The 14,637-nt window shown below is 35.8% G+C and overlaps 1 protein-coding gene across 1 annotated transcript in view; it reads right to left on the reverse strand.

Moving 5' to 3' along the window:
- Positions 1–740: 740 nt before the first annotated feature.
- Positions 741–14,637, reverse strand: part of ND-B12 (NADH dehydrogenase [ubiquinone] 1 beta subcomplex subunit 3) — an 18,019-nt gene continuing 4,122 nt past the window's right edge. Inside the window, exon 2 of the mRNA XM_090413910.1 lies at positions 741–1,045. Within this exon, the coding sequence (XP_090270036.1) occupies positions 883–1,045 (163 nt within the window). The 3' untranslated portion in view covers positions 741–882. The remainder of the gene's footprint in view (positions 1,046–14,637) is intronic.

Raw genomic sequence — 14,637 nt, forward strand, 5'->3', positions numbered from 1 at the left:
ACAAGTGCCGCCATTTCATGGCATTGTGGGTTCATCAGCCAATTTTCTTGAGTTTATGAAGCGAAAAAAACCTGCTTGCCCGTACCAGATCGACTAACTCGTGAACTGGTCGAAACAAAAAAAAAAAAACTTAGAAGTTCCTTTAGCCAGCGACTAAATTCAAACCAAAGTCTTTCTTCGTGCGGTCAATGCAAACGCCACCTCTAGCTACACAGGCTCTATTAACACTAGTTGTGAAAGAAAACAAAATGCACATTATGGAACCCTAATGTACAGCTATATTAGCTAGAATTAGGGTTCCTAATGGAACCCTAATTCTAGCAGCTGATAACTGTGATACAGGCATTATCAATTTCAGCAAATATTTGTCCATTTTTAAGATGACAGAGCTGCTTCAACTCTTATACAGCTTATCACATCTCATTTCAGTACATTTCAGTTGTTCTTATATCGACTTTTATTCAAAAATTAATAAACATGTTATTTACTCTCAAACAAAACAATATGAGCTTGTCTACACAAGCAATAGAAAGATGATATTTAGCAGTCCTGTCTAGCTATATGTACATGTCATGCATATGTTATAGCTAGGCAATCTAGTTTTTTAAAAAGTCATTGATTATTTTTGCATCAAACTTCAAATATATATCTACAGATTTCAGACTGATTGATATTTTAAACTTTTACTTCTTTAATACATCTTTAGGTGGAGGAAAATATATTTAAAAGAAAAAAAGACAAAGATAGTAAATTCTTTATTTATACATTTATTACACTCTAGCATCACATTACGTACACTACAGCTTTATAGTATATTTCTTGGAGGTAAAATATACATTTTCATATTCTATAAATGCTTTTCTGGTAATCTAAAGGTGCTTTTCAATGATGTTCATTACTTTCCTTCTTAAAATAACGTGTGTAAAGATTTTCTCCAAGAACTGTTGCAACAAAAGCAGCAAATCCATATTTGAAGCCTCGAAAATAAAACAACTTTGCACGAGAAAATTTAGTTCCAGTTGAAGTATACCTCCACACTTCGTTTCTGAAAAATATCACAAAACACACTCCTTTAGATAGATTTTATGTTAAAAAAAAGTAACTGCAGTTAGCAAAAGCACATTTAAATTTATAATTTAAATCACTGCTCAGTCAGCATTGATATGCTTTTGAGGAAAGACCAGGGTTTAAATCTCATCTAGGAGGTAAGGAACTTTATAAAGCTTCATAACTGAAGGTGAATTAACCAGTGTCAGAGTTCAGGTAGCAGAGTTCTTCATCCTGAAAACAAACAAACTAGCCTGGATAATACATGATTTGAGATATTTGGCAGAGTGCTAGATAGAATTAAAAATCCTATCATGACAATTAGGTTTATACGAAGACAGTTATTTGGCTAATAGCAGAGACCAACGAGTTAAAGGGAAGGCAAGAAGGGATGATCTTTACCAATATTTTAAATTATCTTTTTCTTGATTTAAAATTGCTTTTGAAGAGTATCCTGAAAAGTTTTGCTAATAAGAACCACATGTAAGATCTTGAGAATACATAAGAGAGCAGAAAAAATTCAATGTGGTTCATTTAATTTATAGATTTGTGAGCATTACACAAGGGGGGGGGTATGACAAATGCTTTCATATCTTTTGTCTCTGCACAGAAAGGTGCATTTTTCTTGCACTGCAGATGGGTTTTAATTTAACATGTGAAAGTTTACTCTTCTTAACCTTTAGTGCCATCAGGGATGACTTTAGTCCACTTATGGCTCTTGAGTTAGTTCTGTCCAAACCTCTCATGAGAGGTGATAAAATATTGGCATTTTACAACCTCTCATGTATAAAAGCAGGCATCCAAAAATAACCAGAATCTGAACTTGGCACATGTGTATTTTCTAGTAGCAGATGATGCCACTAGGCAAAATGAGTGTGCAATTCCCACACCAGTTTGGCAAGTGGCATCTTTCTGTGTAAACTGGTTCATTGTTTTGGCTGCTTTCTTTTACTTTTTTGTTACTGCTTACAAGCAAGTGTGGTGATTTTGTGATGGCTGACCACAAGGAACAGAGTGTCCATGAAATTTTGTTTTCTTTTTGGTAAAACTGCAGCTGAAACTATTGTTATGCTTTGGCAAGCCTTTAAAGATGATGCTTTAGGTAAAACAGGTCTATGAGTGGTTTTCCCATTTCAAAAATGGGGAGATGTCAGTTGAAGACCTCTCCGTCTGGCCGACCTTCAACAAGCAGAAATTATGAAAACATCGAAAAGGTTGCCAGGCAATCAATGAAGATCATCGAAAGACCATTGAGCAAGTTCCTGAAGAGATGAATTTGTCATGGAGTTCATGCCAGTGAATTTTAACAGAAGATTTGCAAATGAAATGTGTGTCTGCTAAATTTGTGACCACGGGATGAGTCTTGCTGCTATGGTTATGATCCAGAAACAAAACAAGCATCAAGCCAATGGAAATATGCAAATTCAATGAGACCCAAGAAGGCACATCGAGACGTTTATTTATTTTTTTAATGTGAATGGAATTGTACACAAAGAATTTGTTTCTCCTAAACAGACAGTGAGTCAACATTTTTAACTCAACATTTTGAGAAGATTGCATGATAGTGTACAATGAAAATAGCTAGAAATGTGAAGATGGAGATTGGTTGCTGAACCACGTTTCTGGGTATTTTCATTGCACACTATCATGCAGTCTTCTCAAAACATTGAGATAAAAATGTTGGCTCACTGTTTGTCCAGAAGGAACAAATTTTATTCCCATGGATAACAAAAACCATGAAAGGACAATAATTTGTCGATGTGGATGAAGTGAAAGAAAAGTCGCTGAAGGCCATAAACAGTATTCCAGTTGAACAGTTCCAAAACCGTTTCCAGCAGCGGAAAAAATGTTGGGACAAGGGCATTGATTCACGTGGAGAATACTTTAAAGGAGACTAGAATATGGTATTATAAACGTTAATGAATTTTTTTTTAAATAATTCCAATTATTTTTGGGTACCCCTCATAATTATATTAATAACATTAATGCCTTTCCCTACTATGTTATAGTTAGTTATAAAACATAGGATAGCCTACCATAGCACAGTGATAGGGATGCTACCAGTACTTACTAGAGGTGAACTAAAAGGCCAGAAGAAATAACTTGTTAACATGTAATTTAATCTTTGTGTGAGGTACTGTGTAACCTACTGGGCAGGAAAGGGGAAAGCAACAAACATTTTGTAGTGTATGAAATACTGGAAGTCATGTACTTTTACAACATGAAAGAAATTTATTTCATTTAATCTATTGGTTTAGACATGCATCTTGAGCATCAGACATTATACTTGAAGAATATGTAAAAAGTTAATATTTATTAAACTAATTAATTGCATCAACTTTGTTAATATCCTAAGGGCATACAAAAATTAAATATACATTAGTGCTGTATGCTGCATAATGGAGAAAACACTAAAGCAACATACAAACAGGTGAGTAAAATTTGGTTTCAACATGCTATGCTATGAACAAACTGGTAGAACAACTTAGATAATAATATATTATCTAAGCATTTCCACTGAGTCCTAAAACTCAATGCAGGAGGTGATGGGGTCACATTAACCATTATCCATGCAATGCTTATTATACCTCTCAAACCAAAAATGCACTCATAACCACCTCAAGCATCCCAATTCCACTCATTAACTACTCTCCAATATTTAATTCTCACACCGTTGTTCTATTATTATAGCATGAACATATCCATGAAATCCAAACATTCATTATGGTGGATCCAAACTATCCACACAATATCTACCACATCTCTCTTTGAACTCAAAATGCTCACAACTGACTGACAACCCATTCTACTCATTCACCACTCTCTATCCCATCTTGTCATGTACTAAAAATTTCTTCTGCATCTATCTTATTCCTCCTTAGCAAGTTAACATATGGAAGTACAAAAGATAATCTTATCTTTTTTCAAGCACAGTAGTCATATTTATATAACAGGAGTTATATAAGACTCACACATCTGTAAATTAAATTTACAACTAATTTACATACATGATCATATCAAAACTTTATACATAAATACAGAGAGAGAGAACTTTCTTATTCCTACTTGTTAGTGTTCAACAAATGGTTTTTTTGTGTTGTTTTTCCACCTTCACAATATATTCCCTGAACTTCAAACTTTGTCTGCCATCATCCCCAAATTCCTAGCCTCATCAGTTTCCTTGCAGTGGTCTCATAGCCTTAACACTGATTTCACATCTGTAATTCTTTGCCCACAGTACCAGCTTATATAAATCATTCAGCAGGATCTACATTGTCTTTATTTACTGCTACTCTCCTCACTTTAACAGTATCATCATCAAATAACTGAATATCTCTCTCAACTTATTAACATACATAGCAAACAACAGCAAGCCAAACTTCCATTTTTTTCTTATATTAAATTCCTACAACATGAAAATTTGAGACTTGAAAAGCATGCTATTTTTAATGACCATGAGGCACAGCAAATTAAAAGAGGACTAATCTCATCCACAATCTAAGTCTGAGAGGCTACTGCAGACTAGGAATGTTCATGATATTTTCTGCATGATTTGAAATGAGGTGGTGCAATCAGCTATCTAATCAAAAAGAGAGGGGCTCAACTTGACTATGCCCATTAAAGCTTACTTGTTCCATTATAATATATGGTAGATGACTATCGTCTGATGAAACACCACCCTGCTTATTATAGGTTTGAAGTGACTTGTGAAATGCTTAGTCTCAAACATGGATTTTAGCACTCTTTCCTTCCCCTTTTCCATGCAGGATGTGGAAAAGGGAAGGGAGCTGAAATACCTCTCCAAAAATAATTAAATCCAAAAACTTCCTTTTCGTGAGTATTTTGGAAACAGTTTTGTAGCCATGAACACAGGCTCGAACCTGACGGTAGCAAAGTGAGTTGGCTTCCTGATCAGCTACCACATTCTGACAGATCATGCTGGGAGAGGAGAAGGTCATTCTCTAAAAATTCATTCTCTATATGGGTGATATGTCAATGAGCCTTTCTACTCTCATTGCATATTTCTACCTCTTTTTTCAACTATTTCCAAAAAACAAACCATAAAAGTATAAACAATGACAGTGTCACTGCTAAAAAATTAATAAAATAAAAATACTGCCAAGCAAGAAAAGCAAGCAGCTTTGTTAATCACTAAATATCATTAAAGAAAAACAAATAGCTTTGTTGATCACTAAATAAATGACTATCTATTAGATAGTCATTTAAAGGATTTGACTGTATTTCAAGAAACTTCTTCCACAGTACGAAATATCATTAGTGCTATATCTGATGTGGTTAAAGATGTTAAATGGCATGTTAGTTGCACCTCTTTTGGTAGAACTTTATTTCTAAAATTAGCATTTGTTAAGTGTCAGGATGATATCAAATAACTGAAATGCAATGCAAACTGATTTTAAGTTTTATACATACACACACATCCATTTTGTTTTTCATAAAGGAGTGCTTTCTGCATCTAATGACTAGTATAAACAACAGTTACACATATTTTCTGGAACTAAAAATTTGAAATTGATGTTGGGACAAATGTGTTTAGTTAGCTGCATGTTTACTGTTTACAATAAAACTGCATGTTTACAATAAATTTGTTCTGTTTGCATGCGTGCAGCATAGTCTGTGGGAACAGTGTTTTTCCATAAGTGCATTGTTCGAGTTTTCTCTAATTACACTGATTGTTCCAAAATATAGTCGAATCCTTTAAATGACTGCGTAAAAAGAGGATCATACTTACAGAGCACATTTAAAAATTCTATATAATTTCCTCAAGTATCTGAATCTTCAGACCCAATTGTGACCTCTCAAACCTCTTGCTTAGCCAAATAGCATACAGCATCAATTAATCTTTTTAAAATGTGTCTATTTTTCTTTACCTGTTCCTTATGATGATAACTTCGATTTTTCTACATTTGTCAATGAGAGTATCAATTTTTTGTTTTCCAAACATCTTAAGATTTAAAAATGACTGAACGTGTGATTGGGAGTGCTCACATTTCTGCACTGCTACTTGTTAAATGATTAAGGGCAGAATATTCAAAATGCTCATTCCAAATGCCTTTCTCTCTAGAGAACAATAAACAAGGCCAACAAAAAAAAGTTGACTGCACTTCAACATTCAGTTAATCATTCTACTGTATTGTATCGTGAAATAGATTTGCAAAAGTTCTGGCAGAAAGCAGGACATTCATTAGATCGTCAACACTGTTTCCCAAAAATGTTAATAAATTTATAGAAAATTATATATTAAAAACTTGCTTACCACACGTCAGTTCACACTCCATGCACGCAAAACAGATGAAACTCAGAAAACAAAAACAGCAACACATTACAAATGACAACGTTCAATTGGACTGGATTATACAATAACCAATCGCAGCCACTATTGATTTCTAGTGCTATTATCTCAACACTCGCCCCTACCTTCTGGGCAGTTCAAAACCACTAGAACGCTAAGAATTTCACCTGCTGCACCATCTTGGGAGTGATCATATACATCTGTTCAAAGGGTTCAAAGATGTGTAAAATCTCTCATGATATGCAACTTCGTAACTTATCATGTTCGTTTGGAAAATTTATACATACTCCCTTTAGGAAAGTACAGTGAATACATACTCCCTTTAGGAGAATGTACTTAGAGTAATGTTAATTTTTTGACTGAAATAATCCTTTCTGTAATAATACTGTATTGAACCTTTGTTAACATAATATAGCACATGATGTCATCATGTAAGGCTACTAAGTAATGTTAAATCAGTAAGTCTAATGCTAAGATTAGTGAAGAATTCTGAGAATTATCACAGATGGAAATTTTCAAAGGCCAATATTATGTCCAAATAATATGTCAATACATATAAAAAATATTATGTCCAATATTATGTCAATACATAATAATTGCCATGGATAGAGAATTCCATGCACGAAGAACGATGTCAGCATGCCCGAAGGTCAATATATTATCATTTTTGAGAGACGCGCACATGAGCACATCAGAGGTCTGGGCCTATAGAAGGCAACTCATGGGAAGGAATTTTGTCTTAGGATTTTCTAAGCCTTCTCTTAACCGAGTCCATCATCATGCTAGGTTGTTGTTGGGAATTGAAAGAGAAGCGACGTAGGGTCTGAAATCTTCTACCTGGATTCACTGCCATGTGAGAATTATTATGTTGATCATCTTAAAAGGAAGGAGCTGTACATTGCTGCCATATTAACGGTCCTATAGGGCAAGGCACAGTCAACAACTCTGACAAGGAAGAAATTTAGTGGGAAAACAGGAACGAGTCAGCAAGCGAAAAGAAAGACAAGAGGAAGACCTGCGTATGAACAAAAGGTTAATGTGAAAGACATTGTGCTAAACAAGATTTGTAAGTAATTATAATACTGAACAAGAACTATGCATGTCAAGTGTCTATGTTTATGAGATAATGTACAAGGGTCCAGAAAGTAATTTCTGATGGGCAGTCAGAGAAACAAAAATATACTTACAAAAAAAAAACTTTATTGGAAATTAAAGTAGACATCTTTCACTACTTTTCTACATAATTTCTGCCATTGTTCAGGCATATCATAAAGGGGTACCAAGAGTTATATACCTTCATCGTAGGTGTTGCCGCCTGTCACGCAAACCAAGTATTGACTGCTTCTTTGACCTCGTCGTCATCTTGAAACCACCGGCCACCAAGGAAAGATTTCAGATGTTTGAAAAGGTGAAAGTCGCTTGGCGTGAGGTCAGGACTATATGGGGATGATGGAATTGTTCCCAGCCGAAGGTGGCGAGAAGTTGTTGTGTTACACCGGCTGTATAGGCAAACATTATCATGAATCAAAACAACACCCCTGGTAAGCATGTTACGTCGTTTACTCTGGATCGCATGACACAGTTTCTTAAGGGTTTGGCAGTACATACTCGCATTGATTGTGGAGCCTAAAATTTCTTGTCTGTCCCAAAAAAACACAGTGCACATGATTTTCCGAGTGGAAACCGTTGTCTTCGATTTTGTCTCGACTGGTGATGAGGTGTGACTCCACTTCATGGACTGTTGTTGTTTGGATTCAGGGGTTGCATGCAACACCCAAATCTCATCCCCAGTGATAAATTAAGTCTGCACAGAAAAGCATCGCCATCCTCATGGTAGCGTGTCAAGAATTCCAATGAACTGCCTAGCCGATTCACTTTGTGTTGTTCTGTAAGCAACTTCTGCACCCAGTGTGAACACAATTTCTGATAATTCAGTTTCTCTGACACAATTTCATGAAGACATGAATGTGTAACTCCTGGAAATTGCAGTGAGAGTGAAGTCTTAGTGAATCCCCCTATTCTGTAGAATCTTCACAACTGAACGCACCAAATCGTCAGTCACTAAAGATGGTTGCCCACTCCGTTCATTATTGTGCACACCTCTCCTTCCTTTGTTAAAAAGTCTCACCCATCTTTGTACCATTGAATCACTTATTGCATATTCTCCATAAACCTCAATAATTTGCCAATGGATTTCAGTTGCTTTAACATTCCTTGCATTCAAGAAACGGATAACTGACCTAATTTCACATGCAGCAGGCAATTCGATTTTCTTAGTTGTTGATTGGATTTTAATGGTATTCAAACACATAAGCCTTTCCACACGGTCGATTTTCTTAGACATTATAAACACACAACAAGAAGCGTACGCACTGCGAGAATGTCTGAAAATGCCACAAACACCTTGCTAAGGAGTCAATAAACTCAGCACGCATGTGCCCCATTGAGATTGCAGCGCTGCAGTCAAAATATTTAAAAATGGAACTTACTTTCTGGACGTCTCTCATATATTAATGTTAAATTAGGCTTAAACAGGGTATGCCTTATATTCAGTTAATGTTGTGCTGGATTGTGAATTAGCTTAGAACTAAGGTTAGATTAGAAGAAATTGAGACTAGCTAGAGTATTATAATGATACTGTGTATATATGTGAATCATTCTATAACTCCCTTTGACTTAATTAAATGGTTTGTGAACAACATATTGGACTGATTCTGTCAATGCACTATCCTAAAAATTTCGAACCTGCATAAGATAGGAGTTTATGGGATTTATAGTTATCCCACGACTAGTTTAAAGTAAGGATATATATGTATAAGTGGGGAATATAAATGATATCTGCTTTGTCTTTGGTTTAAGATCTTACAATCTCACACAATATATAGTCTAACTGGCACAGTTGTTAAACAAATAAATTTGTTAGACTATAGAGCATGGGAAATAAGATATTGGATATAGAAGGCAATTGTGATACCTTGGTAGATGCTAATATAATGGAAGACAGGGAGTGCTTTAAAACTGTAAACCCTAATCTTGTAATTCCAACGTTTTCAGGAGAAGATCGCAAAAATATAGAATCTTATTTTAAGTTTGCAAAAAAAAAAACTTAGAGATAGGTCTGATTTTCAATTACTGATAATTCTTAGAAATAAATTAGTGGGTATGGCTAAGACATTCTTAAACACTTCACCTATCTTGCGAGATGCGATAGATTATGCTAAATTTAAAAGTACATTAATAGCAATCTCATACAGAGGTAAGGGTTTTTTAAGCCAGAAACTCAGGTTTTTTGTTCCCCCCCTTCCCCAGAACAGGCAAACCAACCCCGTAAACACACACATCTACAAACATAGGACACACAAGAGGCATAGGGCTAACTACCTTATCCTCAAAGTGGTCACAGTTTCAAATTTAGTATCCTCTACTTTAGACTTCCTCTTCTTCTGACTTAAGGTTTCCTTGTGTCATACAGTAAATTTCACCTACTGTATTTACTTTGACTGGAAAGACTTGTGGTTCAAATCCTGTCTATGACATAATGAACTCTACCAAGACTTTTCAGTCAAAAGGTATACGTGACTGCTAACTTTTGAGTAACAAATTAGCCAGTCTCATACAGAGGTGGAGGATTTTCCCTCCTAGAAACTCAGGTTTTCAGTCACTCAAAACAGGCAAACTAGCTCCACAAATGCATATCTACTGACATAGAATAATATTAACTGCAAGATGGAAGAGATCAGAGCCTCATCATCTTATCTTTCCACTACACATGGATCTTAGGTAGAAATCCATAATAGCAAATCTGGATAAAGATGACATTCAACAAGATTACATTTATTGTTCTCCAAATTCTGAAAACCAATTTGACCTCTTCAAACTGCTTATCCCTAAAGCTTGACTTTCTATAATCCAAGTGTCTAAATAGTGAAGTCATGAACATTAAGGTCATCTTGGAAGATAACTCCAAGCTTGAACACACTGTGCAAAGGATACAGTTTGTGGCATACTGGGAAGGGAAGCACATTGAACGGTACAGTCCATGAATGCACAATGGAAGTGAATAAAACTGTGTTATTTATGCTTGTCACTTTTCTCCTTATTACACATACAGAAAAATTACTACTAAAAATTACTACATGGTACAGTGCCCTGGTGGTGATTTGTGGACTACTTTTGTTTCCTCAGATAACACTTCCACATGATGCACAATGTATTCCTGCAAAGTTTTGCAGCATTTGGATCACAGGGTGATGCTCCATAAAGTCTTAAACAGGAATGCTTTAATTTGATTACCATATAGTTAAAGAGGAAAAAGAAAAGCTGACTGGAGATGTTTTGCAACAAGCATTCCAATTACAGCTTATGCTGAAACACATCAAAACTATTATCCCACTAAATCTGACTTTGAATGAACTAAATCAGAAAACTATCCTGTCCAAAATAACAGTTCTGCTTTCCCTTGTGAACCGCTGTGAAAGCTATGAAATACAACTTCTGCTCACCTGTCCTTCCCTCCTCTCTTATCCATATGATACCCTTGTTACAGCACTCAAAGATAAAGCAGTTCAAATTCTGCATAAATGACTAATGAAAATCACCACACTATATGCTTCCTGTGGTCTTTCAGTGAAAAAGATATTAGAAGAGTCTTAAATAATCTAGATACAAAAGTAATGGTCCTGATGATATCGCCCCAGTTGTATTCAAAACCTGTACTCTAGAGCTAATGCCTGTCTTACATATCATCTGTACAGACTTTTATACTCAGTTGGCACTTAATCCAATACACGAAAACAACCATATATCCAACTTATTCTAAACAAAAGGAAACTAAGTCTACTGACAAACAACCAACTGAATGCCCCTACTTCAGCCCTTGCTAAAATAATACAGAAGGTCAACTTTTTCACTACCTACAAGCCCACTAATTAATCAATGACCACCAGTATGGATTCCCTTCTATATCCACAGCAGATCTCTTACTCTACATCACACATGCCAAGGAAAGGTCTGGAGAAACGTGTTGTTGCTCTCAACATTTGATCATGTCTAGTATCAAGGTATGCACAGTGGTTGAGTTGTACCTTCCACTCTAACTGGGTAGCCAGCTAGAACAAAGTGGTCATAAATGACCACTCACTGACTAGTTGACTTGACTATTAATATATCTAATCATAGATTAATATATTAATCTATGACTTGACTGATAATAGTATGTTCCATTCCTCCTACTCTTTCAACAAACCATGCTGCAAATATCCAAGGCTTTCCAGGTCTTGACCACTGGTATCCATACCATTCTACAATGGAGCAAGGATAATCTTCATTGCTAACAAAACACAGTTTGCCTTTCTCAGAAAAAAGGATGAACTCATGTTCTGTTTACTAATAAATCACTAGATAAAATGAGATCCCTTCTTGGACTGATTATTATACTACATTTATTATGTCACCCAAAGAACCTCCATAGTTCAATTGGTATAAATGAAGCCCTTTGGTCGGAAAGACCTGGGTTTGATTCCCATCCATGACATAAGGAACCTTTATCTGGTCTCTTTTGACTAAAGGTCAGTTAGCCAGTCTCATATAGAGGTGGAGAGTTTTTCCCTCCTGGAAACTCGGGTTTTTCATCCCTCAGAACAGGCAAACTGGCCCCAGTGCACACACTTCTACAAACAAAAACTCTTTGACTTAAACATGACCACCAGTATGTACCCAACATCAGGTTCCGCAACAGTTGGAATCATGCGTGTAAGGTCGCATCATGTAAAAAGGCCAATCTCAAATAGATGGGATAAGGCACAAGAGGAAGAAGATTTATTGCATTTCAATCTTCATATTATTATTATTATTATTATTATTATTTGTGACACCTCCAAGAAGTCCGAAGATCATCGCGGGAGGACACCTACTGTACAACTCTCCGTCTCCACTACTACACAGAACCTCTACTACCAATCACTTACATCAATGCCATCTACTGCCCACATACGCCATCAACCACCATAGCTGGTATTTTCTGTCTGTAAATTGCATGTGTTCTGAAGGGCCAATTTGTCTGTATGCGGGATGAAAAACCCGAGTTTCCAGGAGAAAAAACTCTGCTACCTCCATATGAGATCAACTAACTCACCTTCAATTGAAAAAGTTCATATAAAGATTCCTCCCGTCATGACGAGAATCAAACTTAGGCCTTTTCTAATCGAAAGATGCAACATACCATGGATCTTCCAATTGCACTACGGAGGCACTTTAAGATCATCTTCAGTCAGGAATATGATCTTAAAGCTACAAATCTACATACATACAGCTACATACATACTACATTAAAGCAACTAGCATCACATAACTGTAAGCTACATAAACTCTAAAAAATAATTAACCTGCCTAGCCTAACATCTTGAATATTCCACTGAAATGCTGCATGCTCCGTTATAATTTCCAGCACTTCTCAGAAAATGGCATGACAAATGTTAACTTGGACCTCTCTCCCTTCAGCTGACCTTTTTATGGGGAATTTGAGAAGACTTTCCTAGTGGAAATGAGCCTAAAACCAGTTTGGTGGAGATATGTTGATGATATTTTTATTATTTGAAAATATGACCTCCTGTCATTTTCTTACAAACCTTGCATTCAAATTTACATTAGAACTTGAAAAAGAAACTATCCAAAAGCTCTCCTTAACTCCCCATAAAATACTCATTATACAATGATCTCTCAATTGTCTGACTTTCAAATGAATTAACCAACCCTTGAAGTTAGTGTATAAGTGACTTCTGGTACACTTCATACTCACCCTTAGTATACATTTCTCACCCCTTTTCCTTTTTCCCAATTATGTCGACCACCTATGAAAAACTGCCGACACCTAAGGCACTCTGTAACAGAACTTTGTCTATTATTTCAAATTGATATCTCAATATATCTTAAACAGAACTGTTCAAATATTTAAGCTCATTACCCATAAATTTGTTACTAACATTTAGAAATAAATTCATTATCGCCATTGCTCTCCCTTAACTCTGTTCTGTCCCTAACACTTCTTCAGGGAGTATTATTCCTTCTATTAAATGTATTTTACATAACTATGGGCAGTTTCAGATACTCTTGCAGACACACTGAACTACATACGAGGGGGGTTTGAAAAGTTCTCGGCCTCAACCATAGATGGCAACACTATCGGCACAATTATTTTTTCTATGTTGGTACGTCTGTCATAAGCATTCATGTGAAATTGCAAGTCATTCTATCAAGTAGTTTGTTTTATAGAGCTGTCTGAAGCAAAAGTGTTGTCTGTATCCCTTGAAATGGATAAAATTGAGTATTGTGCGGTTATAAAATTCTTTGTAAAAGAAGTTTTAATGCCAAAAAAAATTCATTCAAAGTTCATAAAAGTTTATGTAATAAGAATCCATATGAAATTGCAAGCCATTCTATCAAGTAGTTTGTTTTATTGAAGTTCATAAAAGTTTATGGGCACTCTTCTCCTTAATTTTCGACAACTAAGAAATGGACTGCCGAGTTTAAACGTGGCCATACCAGCCTTGAAGATGATCCACGTGAAGGACGTTCAAAAAGTTGCAACAACCAAAAATCGTTGATCAAGTGCACGATATGGTATTGGATGACCGGTGAGTCAAAGTGAGTGAAATTGCTGAGACTATAGGCATTTCAAAAGAACGTGTAGGATATATTTTGCATGAAGAATTGCAAATGAAAGAGCTTTGTGCAAAATGGGTGACACGCTTACACAGTCAAAAACGCACTCGCATGAAAATCTCAACAGTGCTTGGAGTGTTTTAACAAGAATAAAACTGATTTTGTGTGTCGATTTATTACTATGGATGAGACTTAGATTCACCATTACACACACCAGAATCCAAACAGCAGTCAAAACAGTGGACAGAAGCCAGTTGTTCAGTGCCAAAGAAGACAAAGTTGGTTCCATCAGTAGGAAAGGTCATGGCATCAGTGTTTTGGGATGCTAAAGATATTTTGTCTATTAATTATCTTGAAAAGGGTAAAACAATAACCAGAGAATATTATTCCAATCTTTTAACCAGACTAGACGAAAAAATTCGTGAGAAAAGACCCAGTTTTCAGAAGAAAAAATCATATTTCATCAGGACAATGCACCTGCCCACAAAGGTGTTTTGGCAATGGGAAAATTAAGGGATCTGCACTATAAATTGTTGGAACATCCACTCTATTCCCCAGATTTGGCTCCCTCTGACTTCTATCTCTTCCCAAAACTAAAACTCTTCCTCGCTGGTCAGCAT

The sequence above is a fragment of the Typopeltis vanoorti genome, chromosome 24 (assembly GCF_054136105.1).
Source record: "Typopeltis vanoorti isolate ZY-2024b chromosome 24, IOZ_Tvanoo_1.0, whole genome shotgun sequence".
Classification (NCBI taxonomy): Eukaryota; Metazoa; Arthropoda; class Arachnida; order Uropygi; family Thelyphonidae; genus Typopeltis; species Typopeltis vanoorti.